The sequence below is a fragment of the Lichenostomus cassidix genome, chromosome 14 (assembly GCF_008360975.1).
Source record: "Lichenostomus cassidix isolate B80296 chromosome 14, HeHo_3.0, whole genome shotgun sequence".
NCBI lineage: Eukaryota > Metazoa > Chordata > Aves > Passeriformes > Meliphagidae > Lichenostomus > Lichenostomus cassidix.
The window spans coordinates 14,843,084-14,866,219 of record NC_139495.1 but is presented as its reverse complement, the minus strand read 5'-3'; the positions used below and the strand labels follow the sequence as shown (position 1 = coordinate 14,866,219).

The 23,136-nt window shown below is 51.5% G+C and overlaps 1 protein-coding gene across 13 annotated transcripts in view; it reads right to left on the bottom strand.

Moving 5' to 3' along the window:
- The window catches only part of CAPN15 (calpain 15), a 57,663-nt gene that overhangs the window by 15,922 nt on the left and 18,605 nt on the right, over positions 1-23,136 (bottom strand). Inside the window, exon 1 of one of the 13 annotated variants that reach the window (XM_085075177.1) lies at positions 3,418-3,438. The exons of the other annotated variants lie outside the window; for them this stretch is intronic. Within the exon in view, the coding sequence (XP_084931303.1) occupies positions 3,418-3,422 (5 nt within the window). The 5' untranslated portion in view covers positions 3,423-3,438. Of the gene's footprint in view, positions 1-3,417; positions 3,439-23,136 lie in introns of those variants that run through there. 13 annotated transcript variants of the gene reach the window in all.

The following is a 23,136-nucleotide window of genomic DNA, read 5'->3' as shown; positions in this document are numbered from 1 at the left end:
CTGGAACAAAGGGAAGGAGAGTGTTTAATCCCATAAAGGGCAGGCACAGACAGCTCCAAGATGCTGGTGCAGCCCGGGGAAGGAACTGGCTCCTGGCTGGTCTCCAGAATCCCAAGCAGCAGCACCTGCACACGCAGCTTCCCAAGGCTCTGAGCAGACTGCAATGCAGCAGCAGGGTCTGGAGGGGCAGAGGATGCAGCCAGAACCCCCCTGGGGAGGGGGGAAGTGACCCTCCCTTTGGCTGGTACATGAGAAACTCTCCTGGGAACACTCCAGCAGCAGCAGCAATCCAACCACATTTCCACACCATGCTCCACAGCCACTGGAAGAGTAGCTCCACCTCACAGAGATCAGATATAACCTTCAACGCCCTTCTTAAATCAAACATTTCTCTATAAAAAGCCTGAAATCAAGAAATCCATTTTATTGCAAGAGAGAGCTTGAAAACTCATTCTGGTTCATATACCATGCCTGCATCGTTTGAACTCTGCAAGGTGTTTATTTACTGGAGTTATTCCCAGCTAAGAGAAATATAAACATTGATTTTTCTGCTTCAAGTCCTACAGCTGGGAGCCACTGTACATCCCTCTCCCCTGCGGCAGCGCCGTGTCCACGACATCTGAAAGGGAGATCATTCCTCAAGCTGAGGAGGGGAAGGAGCTGCTGCCTGGCTCTGGCAGCAAATGGGGCCATGAAGGGCACCGTGATCCTGTCACATCCATTCGTCTTACTGGGTGAGGTTCATCAAACCACAGGCATCAGCAAAAGGCAAGAGAAGGCTGTCAGCAACCTGTGCCATCCACCTCCATCCTCCTGCAGTATTCCATGCTGTTACTCAGTGTACAGGAGAGCACTGGCTCCAAAAAATCCACCCCAAAATGAGGATGCCGCAGTGCTGACTGCAGATTGGGACATCCAGCCACCAGTCTTCCTGCTGCACATCCCTCACACACCCATGGTCCTACCCAGCACGCAAAGGCTTCTAGCAATGCCACCATGGGACCATGGAAGGGATCACCCTGTCCCTTTGCATAGAGACAAGAAAACTCAGGATAATTTAAAACACAGAAGTACCACATGAGGGGACAGTGAAGTGAGCCATATCACCAGACCTGCTTGATGTGGCATCACCAACAAGCTGCAGGCTTGGGGAAGACAGCACTATTTCACTTGGCTGGGCAGGAGATCCAGGCTCCAGGCAGCAGGAAGGGAGGTGAAAGCCAGGACATGGCAGTGCTCTCCTCTGAGCCCTGGCATGGCCCTGGGGAGCTGTGACATTCTCTGGTCACACTGTCCCTCTCCTGGTCCCCTCTTCTTCCCCCGTGCCACAGAAATTGGCTCCTAACACTGTCCGACTGCTGCTGGGATTTCCACCTACTTGACTTTCTTGTGGACACCAAAAAACCTTCCAGAAGGGTCATCAGCTCTTCCCTCAAATCCTGCAGTGGCTGGGCCACCAGGGTGACCAGCTCTGGCAGGAGGCTTCCCTGCCTGCTGCTGCACATCACGGTCCCCAGCAGCCACACAGCTTTCCCTGAAAGTGAGTGGGAGATGCACAGAAATGGGAGAGGTCATGGGACATGAACCTTCAGCTGTGCCCCACAATTCCAGGTTCCCAGCCAACCAATCCCCCCACCTTGGTGACTGGCAGGACACCAGCCTCCATCCTGCTTTCCCCACACCCCTGATGGACTGATTATCCATACGACTGATGGAGAGTTCCAGACCCTGCCTGGAACACCAGGCTTAAATGAAGGGTCCAAAGTTCCCAGAGGACATCAGGCCGGAACCTGTCTTTACATGGTCCAACCCATACCAGCACATGGTGGGTCATGGCAGCAGCCTCTGCCCCACAGCAACAACTTCCTCCCAAAACTGAACCAGCTGAAGGAGAAATCCATCCTCAGCCTGTCCAAGCTCTACACTTCTCCTTAAACAGCCTGGCTGGCTCCTTTCCCAGCAGGCAACAAGGCTGCATGAGGAAACAGGGTTATCTCCAGCACCTATTCACCAGGCCCATCTGCTGTGTGTTAACACAGTCACTCTCCAGCCCCAGCACACACAACTGACATAAACATTGCCTGCCACCTTCCTGCGGAGAGGAGCTGCTCCGAAACCAGGGACCTGGCAGCCACCCACCCACAGGAGGGCTTTCCTGGGGGACAATTCACAGGGAGCACAATGACGCAGGTGCTCCACTCCGCAGCCTGGCAGCAAGGAGCTGCTGGAGGCTCTTTTGGGGTGCACACAAGAAGGGCAGCTTGGGGGGCAAGGAACGGGTAACAGGGTCCAACCCCACACCTCCAGCAGCATGGATGGGGCTGGATCTGCAAGGGTGTGCTTCCCAGCATAGCAGCTCTCCCCGACCAAGGCAGGGGACATCAGCTGGCAGGAGGCACCACCATGTTGGCAGGACTGCCCCTACCTTGGCAATCACAGCAGTGTAATTATCATGCTTAAAAAATAATATGGAAGGTACTCAACCAAGCAGGCAGCTTTCAGCACACTGATCAGGTCCCAGGGAACCTCACTGCTCCAGGGATTAAGAAGGTTCCAGCTGGTCACCTTTCAAAACCACTTCAGGACAGTGATATCCCTGCCCTGGGCTCTGCTGAGTGATGAGTTTGCTGAGCCTTATGTGTCCAGCTGCTGCAGAGCCCTGGCTCCTACACAGCCATCAAACTGGCCAGGGATGGCCACCACCTTTGGGTGCCATCTGGAACCCAGGACTTTTCTGGAGCAGGGCAAAACAGGAAGGAACGGGGCAGGGTGGGAATCCGAGAAGTGCCCCAAAACCCTCCAGTTTGAGTCTTTCCTGCTAGCAGGGAGGTGGGGGTGTGCCAGGGCTGTGTGATGTGCAGCTGAGCTCCAGGGCAGGAGATGGCACCCAGCCCTGGGCAGAAGCACCTTGGAGTGCCAGAGAACAGCTTAAGGTGACCTGGGCACCAGAGTGAGAGATCCCAGGGCTCTGCTGCAGAGCCCATACTGGCAACAGGATTAGAGGAGCTTGTGTCAATCACACAGAGCAACACAATCAGGCTGTTTCTCTAAATAAAACTCCTCCAGGGCAGCTAAAGCCTTAAAACTTACTGCTTCGTTTCTCTCCCGCAGTAAATAAACAAATAAATAAAAATCAATTGTTCTAGTCAGCAACACAAACCCCGAGCTCCCTGACACAGAATGCATCCCAGCAAAATCCTCTCTGACAAATACACAAAAAAGCACTAGAACTTTGTGGAAGAAAAGAAAAATTACCAAAAACCCCTTAGCAATCCTGCCTCAATGTCTGTGAGCTGTGAATCCCTTCCCCTCAACCCCATGCCTTCTATTTAACATTTCCCTTTTAATTGTCTTTCAGTAGCACTGCAGACCCTGACCTAAGAGAGGACTGCTGAACCTTCTCCCACACAGACCTACCACATGTCCAGAGCCAGCAGGAGCAGAAGGCACTTGTGCCCACCAGGAAGGGGTACAGGAGGTCAGGAACCACTCGGCATCCCTCTGGCAGTGCACTGTTAGGAGCACACGTGGGTTGGGATCATGAAGCCTGGAGATGCTGTTGGCTGAGCTGACTCACTCTTGCAGAGCCAGGCAAGGGCTGGGAGGCTGGACCTGGAAGGTTGCAGCAGATATACTGGCAAAGCAACACAGAAACACTGGGAGCTGGGACTTTCCACTTGGTACAAGTTTCTATAGGAGCATCAGTGGAGAAAAACAATCTCTGATTCACACTTTTGAACCCTGGAGGCTATAAAGTAAAGTGTCACCAGCTCCGTGCTGGCATCATACAAACAGGGCAGGTTGCATAAGTACTTCCAAATCCTGCCACAAAATGAAGCAAGAAAATAAACCAGGCTTTAATACCAGTGACCTTCACCCTATCCTTCCAGGACCCTTCCAACTCAGGATATTCTGTCTTGGAGAGACACGGACACAAATAAAGCACAAGAAGGGACCTGTCTCTTTGCCTTTTTCTCCCAGACCTGCTGAGCAAGGGCACAGACAGCACAGAGAATCTCCCCTAACTCAGGCACGTTCTCCTGGAGCACCACATCAAAGTGACCGAGTCAGGCAGTGCCAGGTGGTCCCACAGCAATGGCACAAACATACCCAAAAACCAGGGGCTGCACCTCTCCATGTGTGCAAAAGCAGCACCCCACTTCCCACTTCCACAAGAGCAAGTGTGGAGAGTCCCAGGATAACTCAGGTGAGAAGAGACCTCCAGCCCAAACTCCTGCTTCAAGCTGAATCTCTCAAAGACCTTGCAGAAGGTTTAGACAGACTGGTGTTGAAAACCTCCAAGCATGGACACTACACAACCTCTCTGGGCAGAGACCTCAACTAACTGACTGTCCTTGGGCAGAAATGTTTCTTACATCCAGTCTGATAATCTCCTTTTTCATCCTATGTTTGTTGTTCCCTGCCTTCCCACTACATGCTGCTGTGAAGAGCCTGGCTCTGACCTCTGGATGATGTGTCTGTGGGTATTGATAAAGCTCCTCCAATGCTTTCTCTCCAGCTGGAACTAATCATGGAATCATGGTACGATTTGAGTGGGAAGGGAACTTCAAGCTCATGCCATTCCAGCCCCTGCCATGGACAGGGACATCTTCCACTAGCCCAAGTTGCGGCAAGCCCTGTCCAACCTGGTCTTGGACACTTCCAGGGATCCAGGGGCAGCCACAGCTTCTCTGGGCACCTTGTGCCAGGGCCTCCCCATCCTCCCAGGGAACAATTCCTTCCCAATATCCCATCTATCCCTGACCTCTGGCAGTGGGAAGCCATTGCCCCTCCTCCTGTCATTCCAGGTCCTTGTCCCAAGTCCCTCTCCAGCTCTCCTGGAGCCCCTTTAGGCACTGGTCTCCCTGGAGCTTCTCTTCTCCAGGTGAACACCCCCAGCTCTCCCAGCCTGGCTCCGGAGCACAGGGGCTCCCGCCCTAAGCGATCAACTTAGTGGTCTCCTCCAGACTAATTCCAGCAGGGCAACATCTTTCTTGTGTTGAATTCTTGAATGAGCCCAGCTCCCTCACCCTCTCTTTGCAGGACTCACACTCCAACACCCTGACCGTCTTAGATCCCCAACATGAAAAACAACTCCACCTTCTTCATGCAGTATCTGGCAGCAGGCATCTCCTTCAGCCAGGACCAGAACTGGGGCCTTGCTCTGAGCTCCCCTTTGTTTCTTCAGTTGGTGGAAGGGAACCACAACAACTACAACTAAACAAATTCCTGCTTTTGTTGAAGCACTTGAGGAAATAAAGACTTCTTGATCCTGAAATATTAATTTTTGAGTGCTCCAGAGTTTTATCATATATTTATATCTGCTCTCACTCTTTCGTGTCAATCCAGGACAAACTGTCGAGTTCTGAGAAACACACCTTAGGCTGGGGAAGGAAAAACTGCTAAGGGACCAGCCTGGTCCCCTTCCATGACAAACTCTCCTGTGGCCAGGACACCCTTTCTTTCTGGAGGTTCCCTCCTCCCACTATCAGCACTTCTGACCATTCACTGGGGCAGGACAATCACATTTATTCAGGAAATGGCATTTTCTGCTGGTAATAACCTGCAATGAATTGAAAAAGGATAACTGGATTTGTCCTGTTTAATAAAGCAATGATGGTAGGCAAAAATCCCTCATCAAAGCAGAAGGGAGGGAAAAGAAAGGTCTAATTCTGCAGCAGGAAACCATGCAAGGGTGAGCACTTGATGGTGAATGGGGCCATTGAAGACCCAGCAATGCCACACAACTATCCCGAGAAGGTACCAAGGGGCTCAGACAGACACTAAGAGTTTCCCAAGCTGATGACGCACTCCAGTTCCTGGGAATTTCTTAATCCCATTCTACCAAACCTGCAGAGGGTTCTTGCACAGTTCCTGTTTAGTTTCTTTTCCCACACTGGACACAGCTCCAGCAGCTTAGATGTGCTCCAAAAGCCAGGGAGAGACAAGGCTGGGAGTTTTAATGAGAAGTTCCCAGGGGAAAGCTGAACTCTGCTAATGAGAGGTCTGAGAGAAAAAACACTGGCCCAGCTGTACAGAGAGCACTCAGCAGAGGAGTTTTCTGGCAGCCAACAAAGCCACAGAACACGCTCTCAAACTGCAGCTTTCCCTGCAATTTACTTTCTTGCCACCTCCCCAAAAACAGGGATTGCCTGTCAGATGTGAAGGTTAAGAGGGGACGTCTTGCTGTGGGACAGGCAAGAAAGGACTTCAAAGAAACACAGAATGTCCTGAGCTGGCAACGACCTACAAATATTGAGTCCAACTCCTGGCCCTGCACAGGACACTCCAACAATCCCACCCTGTTCTTGGAAGTGTTGGGCAGTTCCAAGGCAACGCTCTGTAAATTAAAATGCTTGCAAAGGGTGCAAGTGGGACAGAGAACACACTCCTCTATCCTCCACCAGCCATGAAGAGACACCAAGGAATGTGTCCAGAGTGCGGTGGGCAACAGGAGGAGAGCAGAGGCACAGCTGGGACAGGAGCACCCTGAAAGCTCCTGTCACACACTCCAAAGTCTGGCTTTGATGGAGAAGGGAAGTTGAGTAGACTGTCATCGCTTGCAGAGTCCTCTTCATGGCTAAATCCCTGGGTTTTGCTCAGGAAAAGGGAGGGAAGGGGCAGAGTCTTTGAAGGGATCTGCCCATCTGAAGTCACTGGAGCTGCTGCAGGAATGCCAAGTGACACACACCTGGAAGGAACGTGCCTCACGCTGGCTTCCCTCCAAGCCTAGGGACACACAGGGAGCATTACCCTCAACTGATGGACAGGAGACAAGAGACTTTCATCATTCTTCATCAAAGCAGAATCAGAATCTGGAAGGCTTGTCTTGTGAGAAAAACAGGCTGCATGATTAGCCCTTAATATACCTTAATTGCTACAGTGTTGTAAGAAATGAGCTCTAGAAGAAAACCAGTTTGGCTGGCAGAGCACAGGCATGCTGGGACAAGACCATTCCCAAAGGCTCCTTGGCTAATGAGCAGGTTTCCCAAATCTCTGCCAGGGCAACAATAACAATCCCTGGGGATACAAAAGGAGGAGGCAGACTGACTATTTCAAGGAGGTCAGCAAAGTCCAAGTTCTAACTCTGCTTGGAAGTTTTGGAAGCTTGGATTCATGAGCTTTCAATGAGGCGTCTCACCCTAAAACAGCACCACCTGCACCTCCAAAGTTATCGACTCTGGGCAGGGCCCAGAGGACATTGCCAACAGCAATGTGACCTCTTCAAAACCCAGGACAGAGGAACTCAGTAGCAGGAGATCATCATGGGACAGACTTTGGAGCAGCAAGGCTGGCAAGAGAACAGCTCAGGAAGGTCCTTCTGGAGCCCCAGCCCTGGAGACAGCCACCACACAGCCTCAGCTCCTCCCAAGCTGCACTATTTCTCATTAAGATCAATTCCAGCCTGTTGTTATAATTAATAACCTCATCTTGCCTCCCTGCATGCAAGCAGGGGAAATTTCTGCAGTTGCAATCACACTTTACTTCAAAGAAACCAATTCAGCACAGCGCTACTGCTGCCATCATTCCTCTTACTCAATGACTTTATTTACCTTTTCTGTACCTAATTTCCCCAGTCCTTTGTGTGCCTGGGGAACTAAAAGCAAAAAATACTGAGCTCCATTTGCACCCAAATATTATAGCAGGGGAAGGAAATTTGTGTTCTTAACTCGGGCCCACCATACTATGAGCATTAATACATTGATTTGTCTTGAGGAGGTGATAAACTGAACAGCCTTGCTTTGACTACACAACACTGACTTTGACCAAAATCTACATATAATGGATATTTGAAGCCTCTTACAAGCAAACACAGAAAGGAGGTACAGCAGTTTTATGGGGGTTTGTCACAGTGGCATGAAATTGGTGTAACTTGGGTGCAGAAAGTACAAAGAAACATCTGCTGAGACATCCCTGAGTGCTTCAGTGTGCCTGCAGCTCCCAAAAAAGCTGCTTTTTCAGGGGGAAAAAGCCCATAATCCTCCAGTAAATGCAACACAAGAATTCAAGAATTTTGGGGGTTTTTTATCAATAAAAGGCTTGAATCCTAGAAGACTGATGGATCCAATTTTCGTTGGATACTTGTAGCTTCAGCTTCTTGCACACTTGGAGCAAGAAAACACTTTGAGAAATGTAGTTTTGTTCTTTAGAAAGCCTGCTAAAAATTGGATCAGCTACCCTGTATGGTTTTTATAATTACTCTCTATCTGTGGTCTGAGCAGCAAGTTCCCCACGTAAAATAAAGTTATCCAGCAAAATTCATGAGCACCTAAAAGAGAGGAAGCACTGAACATGTAAGCAGGTAACATCACGGACGGATGGAAGCACAGATCTCCAAGCCTGCTCTGATGTTAGGCCAGCATGAGGTGTGTAGAAATCAGGGAATATCAAGAACAGCAGGAAGAGGATTTATGACCAATGCACCAGCTCTAAGACTAGCAAGATGCCGGGGAGGAACAGCTGGGAAGATGATGCTTTTTAATACTACTGCTACACTAATTCATTTCAAATCATGGCAGGTTTTAATTTAAAAACCCAACAGAATCTTGGGTAGGAAAAATGGGAAGCATGGCCACAAGAGCTCAAAATGGAAGTATTTCAGATGAAATGCATGAAGGAATGGAGTAGAGGACATCTCTTTGGATGTCTCATGTCTGGACAGCGAGGCATGGGACTGGTTTGAGGAGCTGCAGGTCATGCTCTGTGAGAGCTCCACACTCCCACCTCACTGCCACAGCCAGGTCCACCAGTTCAGCTCCAAAACACTGCCCTGTACCTTCAGAGAGTAAATTAAATCCCTTCTTCCCAGCATGAGAAGGAAATTCAAAGCCATTTGCAGCCTTTGAGGCTTGTGCTGCAGTGGGATGCCACACAAGTGGGGAGGTGGCTGCCTGCCCCCCACGGGGGTTGTGGGGTGCTGGGAGCTATCCTGGCACAGGCACAGCCACAGGGAAGGAGGTGGCAGGACACTGCCAGGCCCCTCTCTCCTTTTGTCCCACCAGTTCCCAGCCCTACATCGGGCAGGCTACTATTTGCTTCAGAAACAACCATCTTCTTCCCTAAATTCTCCCTGATGAAATAAATCAAGGCATAGCTCCAAGGTGCAATTAAGACAAAAACCAACAGTAATAAGAGCTTGGTACCATTTGGGAGGGAGGGAGAGAGAAACTCTTGTTTCCATGAGGTTTGAGACTAAGGAGAGCAGGGCTGCAGCCTGCCAGGGGAAGCAGAGCCCCCGGCCTTCTCTTCCTCCTCTCCTGAGACTTTAACTGGGCTCCCATCCCAGCTCCTGGCAGAGCTGCTGCCGGGAGCTCCTCCTGCAAATGAGGAAAGTTCTCAGGCCAAGCTCTGCAGTGGCACTGTCCCATGCCAGAGCAGGCAGTGCCCTTCCTGGGGCTGCCAGCCACACTGGGGCACCCTGAGCAGGACCATCCTGGAGAGCTGGGAGGCAGCAGGACACTGTGCTCCGCGGCCAGTGCCTGGCAGGCTCCTCAGGATGATTAACAGGCCTTAATGAAGAGTTAAGCCAGTCCTGTGCCTCAGGAAAGCAGCTCATGCTTAATATCTCAGCCAACAAGCTTTGCACTGATCTGCAGAAAGAAAGATTGCCAGGGGACAGAGGAAGAGAGAGGAACTCTGACAACTCCCGGAATCCCTGGAGTTCAGTGTGTGGTTGATCAGGGCCCAGTAATGAAGCCACTGCAGCTACAAACATCACCTGGCAGCAAGGGAAAGGTGAGGATGGAGGTTTCTCCAGAGCCACTGCCACCAACAGCACACCCTGCTACCTCTCAGCACGCCTGGGCACCACCACCAACTTGGTGACAGAGGGTCAGCAGGCAGAGGGCAAACCTTAATGTCCCCTCTCCTACATCAGGAATCCTGGCCAAAGAACACTGATGCCAGCAGATTTTGGTGCACAGAGCAGAGCCCCAGCTGAGCTGGGTACTGCAGTTTGTACACACACACACACACACACACACACATATACAGACACACCTCACTGAGTCCTAGACTCCACACACAACTTCCAAGTGCCCTCACACTCCTTGCCAGGTGCTAGAAAAGACACACCAAGGCCTGGTGCAGCTGCTGCTGGAGCCACAGCCCTCCCACTGTACTGACCTGGGCTGAAGAGGGGCCACCACAGACAGCAAGGGCTCTGCACAGCAGCAAACCCCACCAGCCTCACAGACGGCTCCAGCCTTTCCTGCTCCCGGAGCATCTGCACCTTCTCCAGCTCTGTTCCCCTTCCCAGGTTATGTCAGGTCAAGCAGCTGAATGCAAGAGCACACAAAATTCATTGCTGCACCAGGCGAGCTTTGGGGAGCCTGTTGCCAGCTGCAGCAGGCTCTGCTCTCCTTGCAGGCTTGGGGGGAGGAAGAGCAAGGAGGGGGAGAAGCTGCCTCAGGTGCTGTTCAGACTCAGGGCAAACAAACCAGCATCTCCCCCACGCAGCAGGAGGAAGAAGCAATTTATTGTGACAAATGGTGAAAGCCTGCAGCAGGGTTGGCCCTTCCTGTCAAAGCTGGTGAACCACACCAAGAGAGGGGAGGGCCTGGCAGTCAAGTGGGATATGCATCACTCCCAGGGGGAAAACCATCAGCAATTCAGGAGAACCAGGCTGCAAGAGATCCCTACCTGTCCACCTGGGATGCTGGTGAGCACCACGTGAGCCAGCCAGCCACCACTGCTTGTTCCCTGCTCCCGGGGCTGCTCACTACCACCTCTCAGTGCCCTCTGCTCCAGAGGGGTTATGCCTTGGCCCTCCAGCCTCAAAGGGGAGTTGAAGGTTTGGGCAGAAGTGTCTGGGATGGGACACGGGGTTAGGGAGCATCCAACAATGTGGCACAAGTGGGACATTCATATTTGCACCTTGAGCTCATAAGTGAAGTTCTTGTTGGCTGTGGAGAGTTCACAGTCCAGGACAGGAAATAAAATCCTTAACTTTTAAGGGACCTGAAACAAGGAGAATCTGGGATGCCAGTTGTCTGGATTATCCGGAAGAGAACAGGCAGAAGCACCTCCTGAAGCAAAGGAATTCAATTGTCCATTTGGTCTCTAGTGAAAACAGAGATGGCTGTGTCCTACTCAGCTTGCAACACCTGCCTGGCTGCCACATTCCTTTTTCTCACAAAGTATCTGGTGGGGTTCCAGACAGAACTGGGACTGATTTTCCCACTACAGACTACAAAACACCATCAGCACCTGAAAAGAATATGGTTTCACACCTGTACAGACTTCTCTGTATTTACCTGTGCAGCTCTGTGCCTGCAGCAAACTGGTGTTTTCAGGAGCCTTGGATTCTCCTTCCATGGGGCTTAAAGAGCAGCCAAGGCACTGACAGACCACTAAGACAAATCCAGAAATGAAATGTGAATCTCTCAAGTCCTGGCAATGCACCTTCACCATCCTCTAAATTCCTCTTACTGCATAGCAGAATGATTTCCAAACCTTTGGGTCAATCTGGAGCTGCTCTTTCTGAGCTGCAACAGCCACATGTGGGAGCACACACTTCCCTGCATCCCAGAATAGAAAGCAGCTGGAGTCGCATCTGAGCACTGTAATGGGAAGATGAAAGACTTCCAGACACTCCTCTTTTTCCACTGAGCCCTTTATGGGGTCTTCTCCCTGCTCTCACTTCACATACAGCTCCTTCAGCTGCCGTTTTTCCACAGCTGCTGAACTTCCAGATGCTCCTGGAGGCCTTTCCATTTTTAAATTTACTCTATTTAAATATCAGGGGCATATGGTTTATTATAACTATTAAAGGGGGTATGTACGTATGTATGTATGAATGTGGGGGGGAATCTGATCCTAGGATCCAGAAGGCTCCCAGGACCTCTGAGCACCCAGACATCAGTGCCTGGCCCCAGCTCTGCCTGCAAACATCACCCAAGGGCTGTGAATGAACTTCCAGCTCACCTACATCACACCAGGTCCTTCAGTGCCAGTGAGGAGGTTTATACCAGCCCAGGAGATATTCAGGACTGTTGTGCCCTTTCTAGGGCAGCTGCCACCCCCTGGAATGGATGAAGGCCAAATTTCCAGGACAAGACCAGTGCCAGGATCTAACCAGGAGCTTACAGAGGGCTTCCATCACTCCAGTTCCACTAATAAAAGATGTGTGCATGAGTTGGGTTAGCACTGCTGAAAAAAAGATCCCACAACACAGGAGCTCAGATTCTCTTGGAAGAGAAAAAGATCCCAATGGAAACTTGCTGCCATGGTACCTAGCTGCCATGGTACCACTGGAGGAGCTCAGAGATCTGGGCATGGAGATCCTTGAAATAAGTTTTGATCAACTCTCTCCAGGTTCCATTTGAAACAGGCTCTGGAGAGAGCAGCAGAGGCTGCTCTTTGAAGGAAGCAGGCAGGGAGGCTCTTCAGCTGAGAAAGAGAGAGGGAGGGAGGGAGGGAGGGAGGGAGGGAGGGAAGGAAGGAAGGAAGGAAGGAAGGAAGGAAGGAAGGAAGGAAGGAAGGAAGGAAGGAAGGAAGGAAGGAAGGAAGGAAGGAAGGAAGGAAGGAAGGAAGGAAGGAAGGAAGGAAGGAAGGAAGGAAGGAAGGAAGGAAGGAAGGAAGGAAGGAAGGAAGGAAGGAAGGAAGGAAGGAAGGAAGGAAGGAAGGAAGGAAGGAAGGAAGGAAGGAAGAAGGAAGGAAGGAAGGAAGGAAGGAAGGAAGGAAGGAAGGAAGGAAGGAAGGAAGGAAGGAAGGAAGGAAGGAAGGAAGGAAGGAAGGAAGGAAGGAAGGAGGGAGGGAGGGAGGGAGGGAGGGAGGGAGGGAGGGAGGAGGGAGGGAGGGAGGGAGGGAGGGAGGGAGGGAGGGAGGGAGGGAGGGAGGGAGGGAGGGAGGGAGGGAGGGAGAGGGAGGGAGGGGAGGGAGGGAGGGAGGGAGGGAGGGAGGGAGGGAGGGACTGATGAGGCTGATATCCGCAGCTATGTTTCACAATAGAGCCTTACCTCTCAGCAGGGAGGGGAGGAGGCTAGGAAAGGAGCAAGAAGCTGAACCCATTAAGTTTCTCTCTCATCTGAGGAGCTGGGACAGCTTCAGCAAGGAGGGTGGACTCGTGGGACCAAAGGACACTTGTTTCCACCCCTTTAGCTCCCCACACCTGAGCTATGTTTGAATAGGCACTTCAAAAGCAACCCCTGAGGAAAGCAGGCTGGATGAAGAAGAACCTCTACTTGCTGTTTTAATTTCTCTGTCTTTAAGCCAATTAAGGAGTTTCTTTTTAAGTGACGGTCTGTGGTCTGCCTCAAAGAGCTTGTGCTCCCCAGAGCCCAGAGTAGGAGGAGGTAGCCATCTGAAGCCAGCACTGTAGGGACTTGCACTTCCCTGAAAAAAAAAAACCCAAAAAAACCAAACCAAAACCCTGCTCTAAATCCTCAGAATCTCTCTATTTTCTAACACACTTCTGCAGCAGGTGTCTCTCCCCTTTGCACCTCAGTTTTCTCACCGATACATCACACAAAAAGCAAGTGGTGTTGACATCAGGCAGTTATCCTTGTGTCTTTCAACACTTGCCTAGTGTTTGAAGAATCCAGCATGCAAAATGCCTTTGAAGCTTCACATCCAGTCAAGAAGAGGCCAAGACAAAGGCATGGTCTGTACTTTATTCTGGTCTTGTAACCATGGAACCACAGAATGGGCTGGAAGGGACCTCAAAGTCCATCTCATGCTATGGGACACCTTCCACTATCCCAGGTTGCTCCAAGCCCCATCCAACCTTGCCCTGGACACTTCCAGGGATGGGGTAGCCACAGCTTCTCTGGGCTATGCCAGGGCCTCACCACTCTCACAGCCAAGAATTCCTTCCTAACATCAGGATGGTCAAGCTCAAACGTGATGGAAGGGGGTTACAAGCACTCATCCAGGGACACAGTAATGGGAGCTGGAAAATGTTTCCTGGGACAAATGGCTCTTCATGTGGGAGGATTGTGCTGTCAGATCCCTTGCATGGATTAAATGGCAAAAGTTTTGCCTTTCAAACACCATTCAGAGCTATTTTCCACCTCTCGTGCCACCACAGCCCACAGAAAATACACACATTCTGCATCAGGTAACAAAAGCACCTGCATTTGCAGGGTAGTTTGGAGGGACAGGTCCATTTGCCCAGATGAAGACCACCTTGTACTGTCTTTAAAAACAGGAAACAACTTTAGGGTCACACACCTGAACAACAGCGTTTAGAACTTATGCTGGCGTCCCTCCTGTTCCATGTTTGAGGCTGTTTCACACCATCTCCCAACGCACCTGGTGTTTGAACTGAAGGCTGGTGTGAGAGAAGAATTTTCCTGTTTCTGAGGACTAGAGAGATGTGGGACTAAAGCTATGGGCCCATAGCTGGAGAGAGCCAGGAAAACCTGATGGGACTGTAAACTCAGGACTCATTCCCATCCCCTTACTCCCACTGCAACTTCCCTCACATGGGGAGGGAGGCTGCAAGAGGAGATTTACTGGTGGCTGCCAAGCCAAATTGCTGCTCAGCTAAAGATTTATGCTGCAATTTGTGGTGCTATTAAAATAGAATTGGAAGAGTGGTGGGGGAAGAGAAAGAGAGAATGAAAGAGAGGGGAGGGGAAATGGATCAGGAGCAACACCACAGCTCCAAAGCTGTCTGCTCCATCTCCGACATCTCCATTGAACCAATCACTCTGCATTTCCAGCTGCTGTGCTCCAGCCTTCAGAACCTGCAAGGCCAATGCTGGGGCTCACTTCGCAGCAGGGCACACGCAGGGTACAGTTAATAGAAATCCGTCCATCTCCACAGCACCTGAACTGTCAGGCTCAATAAATACAGCTGGCAGAGAATGGCACAAAAGGGACAGGGCGTCTGCAGGCTGGTGGCTGCTCATATGACTTCCACACTGCAGCCACCAAGGACGAGAGAAGGGACACCTCTATCCCAAATGTCACCCACTGCCTTCTCATTCCAGCACTGGTTAAACACCATTCCACCTGCTGAAGTCAGAGGTGAGCTAAATTATCCCCTACACCTCCAGGAACTTGCCAGCTCTGCACGTAAGATCTGTAGGAAATAGGCTGCCAAGTCACGGATCGCTATCCCTGCACGTGCAAAGAGCCATGGGATTCCTCCACCAAGGCCCCCACTGCCCCCTCCTCTGAGGAGAAGTCCAGGAAAGGTCATGGTGCCCTGCAGCTCCCAGGGAATCCTGGCTCTGCTCTGCACAACTGGGTGCTGACACATAGCCTCCAAAAAAAGCAAAGGCAAAACCTCTTTAGTGAACTTCAACAAAACAGCTTTCCCTTGACATGAGGGAAACTCCCCATGCCCTGAGCCAGCCCTCTGTCCTGTACTGCCAAAACCATGGGGGAATTTCACAATTCCAGCCAAGGAGACTTTGCCTTTTCAGCCCCTGGGCATCCCTGCAGAAAGAGCCAGGCCAGGCTCATTCCTAATTCCAGAAACCACCCTAGGGCTGGGGGTTTCAGTTTACTGAGAGGTCAGACTATGGATCCAAACTGACCCTCCAGGCACTGGGGAGCTCTCAAGCCCTGACAATGAAGTACCTCCTCGGGGTGCCCCAGCCAGCAATTGAGTGCAGTTTCTTGCATGGGAGATAGGACAGGATGGGATCCTGAGCACAGGCTCAGTGCCACCAACAGCAATGGATCTGTTTGTGTGCGTGCTCCTGACTTATAAAGGTCACTTCTCTTGCTCATGTGCCTGAACTTCAGAGGGGACAATTAGCCACAGTTCCCTAGAGGCTCAGTGGGATAAAACACACTGACCTCCCTGTGGTTTGGCTGGGAATGCTTCATCATGCACAGCATACTTGGCATTTTCACTTTCTGGTACTAGTGGCTTCTGAAACAGTCCTAGGCCAACCTTCAGTGTCAGTGTGCTGGTGAAATAGCCCTGGGTGTGCAGTGGACCCTGGGATGTGTCCCCTGACAGCGGGGACTCCCTGTAGGCAGTGACAGGGGCTCCCTCAGCATGCTGTGATCCCTCAGTCTAAAACCCTTCCTTGCACTTCCTGCCCCATCAGCACCAAGCCATGGTGCCTCGAGGTCAGCCCAGGCAGTTGCCAGTCACAGATCACCCTCCAGGATCCCACCAGTAAACCCTGAACTCCAGGAGGACACAAGAGCATTGCACCACATGGTCCCAATGCCCCATCAAGCAAAGGTTCAACACAGGAATCCACACTTGGCCTCAGATTCAGTTTGGCATTACTGGGCACTTTCAAAATGAGGGCTGTTTGGTTTCTCCAGCCTCTTGGAGACAGGGAGGAGGATTTGGTCGGGTATATAGAAGGGCCAGGAACAGAGCAGAACAATACTGTGCTAGGCTAGACGGAGCCACACGACCACCCAGCACCCCAACCTGCTCCTTCTGCTCAGGTGCCCCAAGCTCTAGAGCTATTGCCACCTTACCTGAGCCAGCAATGTATCTGGCTGACTCCTGGAGCAGGCAGACAGGCTGGAATTACCAGGGAAGCCCCTACAAGTTATACTGTACCCTGGAGGCCTCCAGGCTGGGTAATTCAGACTGTAGCACTATTTACTACCTTGTAAAGATGACACACACTTAACTTAGTGTTTTGACAGCTGGAATCTAGAGGATGCTCCTGACTGGAGCACGTGCCATTAACCCTCCCGAGTCCATGTGCCAGAGAGAAGCATCCTTCCAGCACAGCAACTCCAGAGAGGCCAGGCTGGGGCTGCTCCAACAGCTCAGCATCCCTTCCCTGCAGCACACCACTGAGTCTTCTATCAAGCACAGCAGCTCCTGCTCTTGTTTAAAGCTCTTGAACCTCTCCAAGTCACACACAGGCTCACAGACAACTCGTGGGTGAGCTCAGCACACATACTCCTCAAGGACACCCTGAAGGACATCACTGCCAACCTGCGCCGGACAGAGAGGAGGAAGGAGCACACTTGCCCTGGAGACTGAAAAGCTGTACCAGACACAGGGTACCCTGTCAGCTGCTGTGCCCTCCCCACCACACTGCCACCACCAGCAGCCCAAGCAAGCCAGGGCTGCAGTGCCCACAGCAGTATGCCCAGGAGACACAGAGCAACTAAACATTTGCTGTAGGAAAACATAACCCAAGGAAAAGAGGTCACTGGGTGAAGCTTTGCTGGAGATTTTCTAGGGCATGTGTAAAATGTTCAGTGCCAGTCACTGCACATGCCACAGGGGCTGCTGGGCAAGACAGCAGCAATGTCACTGAGCAGTCCATTCAGTCCACAGGCTGCAGTCCTGAAGCTCCTGAAAAACCAAAGTCTTTCCACATTTCAGAAGCGCCAAGTGTTTCCACGTTTGTCCTTCCCCACAGACAGACACAACAGCTGGGGGAAGGCAGCAGAAGCCTCAGGTCCTGGGCAGGGAACGTTCAGTTGGGGGCAGGGGTCTGATGGGATGTCCCAGTGCTGCATGGGGCATGTGCCAACCAACACCAGGGCTCTGAATGAAAGGTGTCCTCTCCTTAGTGTCCCAAGGAAGCAGGGGAAAAAAATACAGGTATATATACACACACATCTATCCATCTACCTACCTATAGCTTCACTTTCCCAAGGCAGGGAGGTTAAAATCAGGTTTTAAGGAAGACAAAAGATCCTGTTTATGTCTGTCTTCTCCCCAGTCCACAGCTGGGGAATGCTGCTGAAAGCCAAGGAGTACAGAGACCCTTGGTGGGACTCTCCCACAAGAAGCTGGCAATATCCTGCCTCCTTTTGCTATAGACAACCTGCCATGCTCCAAATGCCAGAGCCCAGCCTTGTGTAACCACAAGCCCCAGTATGCAATGCACTGGGAGCAGCAGGGCTGGAACCTGAGTGTCTGCAGACTCAGCTGAGCTCTGCACTGCTCTGGGCAAGGGCAGGTGAGGCCCCTCCAGCTCCCTGCAAGCTGCTGACTTGGCAGCCTCCAAGCACCTGCAACCCAAACTCTCCTCACCCCCTGCACTGCCCTGGCTCTCCTGCTGCCCATCCTGCAACCATCCAGAAGGGCTACGGGCTGCCTTCACACTCCACTTCCAGCTTCCTTCTGGTTTGGATGTCCTGCTGCAGCCTCAGAAATGCCATCTGTAATGCAGGAGCAGCTTCCTTCTCTTCGGATCAGTTCTTCACACCTCCTTCACGGTGACCTGGAGCACCTGCCCCTCACAGGGACTCAGTGATGCCTGCGGGTGCTGTGAGCTGCACTGGCTGGCACAGGCTGCCGGCTGAGATCCTGGTGCCTTGCCAGGCAGAGCGGGAATGCTGGCAGGGTGAGAAGCATGGGAAGGTGCCCAAGTCAAATAAAAGCCCAGGGCAGTTTGTCTGAATAGAGCGGCTGATATGGTTCAGCCACCTGGGTGGGTTGTGGGTCCCCAAGCAGGAACAGAGAGATGCAGCCCAGCCTGGCAAATGCAAACAGCACCCAAGCAGGGCTCCCCTTTCCTCTTTGTGCCCTTCTGTTGGCAGCAGTCCCACACTAGGGGGTGTTTCATCCCAGGGAACAAAGGCCTGCAGAGGGTTCATTCAGCACAGCCTCCTCTCCACACACAGCACCAGGCTCTGGGCGCACTGGGATCAAGGCAGCCTTTCAAGGACACGGAGCTGGGGATCACAGGGGGAGGAGGCTGCAGGGAGGAGGATACAGCGCTGAGCATCCCCCCCTTGCTGTTTCTGACTCATGTTAGTCAGAGACTCCAGTCCAGAGCCACCAGTGTCAAACCGGATTAAGTTGCTGGTTGGAGAAATCCAGCACGTGCCTTTCACAGCAAGCAGTACCTGGTAATCCGAGGGAAGCAAAGGGCTCCGGAGGGCTCCCAGGGAACGCTGGGTGCAGAGAGGGAAGGGAGCTCCCTGCCCACCCAGACAGCAGGAGGATATTCCTGCCTTCACCACCCCTCACAAACCCACAACAGGAGGTTAAATGTAGGCTTATTTCCCTCCAGGAGAGGTGCTGCACACTGTTAAGTGTTTGTGGTTTCCATCTCACCTGGGAGAAGAATAAATAACCCTCCAAACACACACTTTTCTACATTTTCCCCTTGCTTGTAGCAGCTCAGCCAGGTTCCTGAGCTTCCTGCTGTCATCACATCCATCTACCAGCTCCTGCCAGAGGACTGAGACCATTTCACAACTCCAGGCTACATGTGTGACACCTCTCAGGAGGACAAGGGATTGGCCATGAGACACAAGACCATGCTCTGCCCTATGCAGCCAAAGAAAGCACAAGAGTTACTCTGGGTAAAAAAAAAAAAAAAACAACCCTGCTCTGGTTCCTCTTACTGTTCCCTGCTCTTAAAATTATTAAAAAAAAAAAAAAAAAATTAAAACCACACAATAAATTCATCACCTACCAATCCCTCTCCCTCCCCAGCCCCAACACACCTAGAAACACACCAAGTACCAAAGGGCTCTCTCAGGCCTCCAACCACACATTCCCACAGCACTGATTACAAGAGATCAGCTTCCTTCACGGCAAAATTCCATCTCCAGGATCTCTTCCCAAAAGAGATGATAATGATAGATCTATGCAGAGCCAAAATTGGATGCTAAACTCCTTCATGCAATGGAGCACCCAGAGCAAAATTCTCCAACATCTGCACCTGGAGAAGGACCTGAACCCATGTTCCTGGAGCAAAAGTGCTCAGCTCCTGCAGACAGAAGCACCCCCAAACCAGGTAAAGGTGCTGGTTTTTCCCTTCTCCAGGCTGGCACTATTGAAGGGACAGCTCTGCTGTGCTCTCCATGCTGTGACAGCAACATCCAGGCAAGAGGGTCAGGTATTTCTGCTCAGATTTCAGCCATGCCTGCTGCATAAGACTAGGACATGCTCCAGCTGCCTCTGCCCTGGATTTGACCTCCTTTGAGGCAGGATGGCTCTTGTGGGACATGGAAATGAGGAAGGTTGGAGGGCAAGCAGGGAGCAAAGGAAGGGTTTATTTGGGGATCTATTGAGAACTCTGGTCTCCGCTGCTCTGCACCACCCTACATGTCATCTGTGGCTCCAGAGCTATAAATAGCCCAAATTTAAACATCTAATAGGCTTTGTGACCGCTGGAGCAGCCAGTGTGGAGAGCAGATGGGCAGAGCTGGGGGCCTCAGGCAGATGAAACAGCATTCCATGCTGCCAACTCCTTGGCACTGCAACATCTCCTTGAGCGAGACACTGCTCCAGACACCATGGGCTCTGGTGAGAACTGGTGAGCAAACAGTTACAAACATCAAACAGGCATCCACAACAACCTGCAGCATCTTTACTCTACCAAATCCCAGCTGAACACCACAGCAGCTTCCAGAGGGAGCACAACCCATGCAGGGATGCATCCACCTCACTGCAGCACCTGGGGAACACAAGCTCCACTCCCATGTGATGAGCAGGCATGTCCTGAATGTGAGGGCTGATGGCAGTGCCCTCGTGGTTAGGAAGAGTGGTCCCTTTTGCCCTCCTCATCCCTCCTCTGTGGGTACACAGTCAGAGCACATGTTGGTGATCCCCAACTCTTCCGCAGCCACATCTCTATTCCTTGCATGGAGGCTTGGGAAGGGAGATGGACCTGCTGGACTGAGCAGTCCCTTCCAATGCCAACCAGTTTGTGATTCTTCAAGGCATAAAATCAACTCTCTGAGCACACCCAACTAAATCCATGCAGGTTGCTGATAAACCCCAGAGACCTGTGCCTGCCCCACCCCAGGTCTGTGTTTTGGTCTGAGCTGCCAGACTTTCCTGAGATGTGATGACAGAAAACAGAAGCAGGTGATCACCAGGTGATCTGCAGTCACCTGATGCTTTACCAGGAGCTTTTCTTCCCAAACATCTCACTTCTCTTCTGGGCCCTGCTTTCCCCAACAGGAAACACACAGAATCATTTAGCTGGGAAAAGCCCTCTACGTACATCAATTCCAACTGTTCCCCCAGCACTGCCAAGACCACCAGTGACCCATGCCCCCAAGTACCATATCCACATGCTTTTTGAACACCTCCAGTGATGGCAACTCCACCACTGCCATGGGCAGCCTATGCCAGGGCCTGATCACCCTTTCAGTGAAGAACTTTCTTCCCAACACCCAACCTGAACCTCCCCTGGAACAACTTGAGGCTGTTTCTCCTTGTCCTGTCCCTTGTTCCCTAGGAGAAGAGCCCAACCTCGCCTGGCTGCCCCCTCCTGTCAGGGAGTTGTAGAGAGCAAGAAGGTCACCCCTGAGCCCTCCTTTCTCCAGACTAAAACTGTCTGGTGTCCTCCAGACACTTCTGCTTGTGCTGCACCCAGAGCTGAAGTGCCACAGCACAGGAGGGTGGGAAGGAGCAGCACAGCGCCACAGTCCCGCTCCACACGGCTCCCTGTCACTTTTCCATGTGCCAGTGTCCCATAATTAACATCTCCACCAGCCTCAAGACAGCTCAGAGGTCCCAAAACTGGCCAGTGCGATGCTGCCCAGCAGGTCTGACTTGCTGCTGTTCATGTATTTAAGCCAAGGGCTCACAAACACCCAAGCTTGCTGAGAGTTTCTCCCCAGAAGTAAGTGGTGCTTCTGGGGAGGAGAGGGTGGCACAGCAAGTGCCCTCCCACCAGCTGCCAACAACAAAAGAAGGTCACCTCACTTCCCTCTAAAAGCAGGGAGATTTACATATTTTTAGCATATAATAATAATAAAATATAAGAATAGTAAAAGAATAATAAAAGAGTGTGTTCCTCTCTCCACAGTCATTGAGACCCAGAGGTATTTCATTCTGCAAAGGCTTTTACAGAAAAATACAAAGCCTTTACGGAATGCTGTGGGAAAGCCCAGAAAATGAATATTCTCTGGAAGAGGAAGGAGTTCAGAGAGCTTCAGCCAAACTGAAGCTGTGGTGAGCAGAGACACTTAGATCAGCTGCACAGGCCTTGCAACTCTTTCCCCAAAATGCCTCTCCTAAATAGAGCGAAATCCAGAAGTTCTCAGTACTCAACGGGACCCTCTTTACAGATCCTGTGGACTGACAAGTAGGTGAACAGGAACATTGCCTTAAATCTTATCAGGGAACAGTTTAGAGCCCAGATTGCCTCCTAACCCCTTACAGATGTGGAGGGATGCATCCTGGAGAGGTGCCACCACCACTTCCAGCAGCAGCAGGAGAAACCACCATGATCCCACAATTCCCAAAGTACTCAAGTGTGGCAGCCACAGCAATGGAGCTGTGTCCTGCTGCCAACACTGGGCCTGTGGCACTGCCCCCTTCTGCTCCCAGCTCCAGGAAGGGTTTGGCACATCAGGGAGCTTGACCATGATGGATCCCCAGGCTCAGCTGAACACTCCCACCCAAGAACAGCCCAGGCCAGGCACCTTCAAGTACATGAGCAAGATGGTGCCCAAGGGGACTTGTAGCTGAGCCAGAATTTGTCTGGCTGCACACAGCTACCAGGGATGGATTTAGGCCAAACATCTTTGCCCTAAGCAGAGGTTTCTGCAATCAGATTCCTCCAACACCTGGTACCTCCAGTCTCTCAGCAGCTGTGTCTTCCGGGAAAGGGACAGGCTCCTGTTTAAGTGCTGACACACAGAAAGAGACTGCGCAGCCCTGTCCAGGAAAGACCAGGGACTCTAATCTGGTTGTCACAAGTCTGCTGCTTCTACTGCTAAGGCCCTTTTTCTACTTCCTCCTGTCTCGTCTTCAGCAGAAAGGGAATTCCACACCATCAGCCTCACTCAGGCAACAGGAGACAGTGAAGCCTCCTCCTAGCTTCTAAAATCTTGAAAGCCAAACACTGATTTCTCCCCTTATTTTCACCCCACCATAAGGGATGCCTTCCCCAGCTCCCCCATCAAGTACCAACCAAAGTCACTCGCTAAGTATTTGTGTCCCTGTTTTCCTGCCAAGGAAGGTTTGTGTTCATCCCTGAGACAGCCCAGAGCAGCTTGGCTCTGTGCTGCTCCACAGCAGCCAAAGCATTATCAGCTTTGAAGGCGGCTGCAGGCAGGGACAAAAAATCAGCAGGAAAAGCAAAGTCTATCCCAGAACTCCTGCCCAGCCTAAAATTGACTCCCCAGCACTCCACTTCCTTCCTACACTACACGACTCCGGGGACAAGGACTTGTACAGGCAGGATACCTACCCTGACTTGTTCTATTGACTTACTTAATTTTTTAAAAGAATATATTTATCTGTTCCTTTCTGGAAACCAATCATCCGCTGCT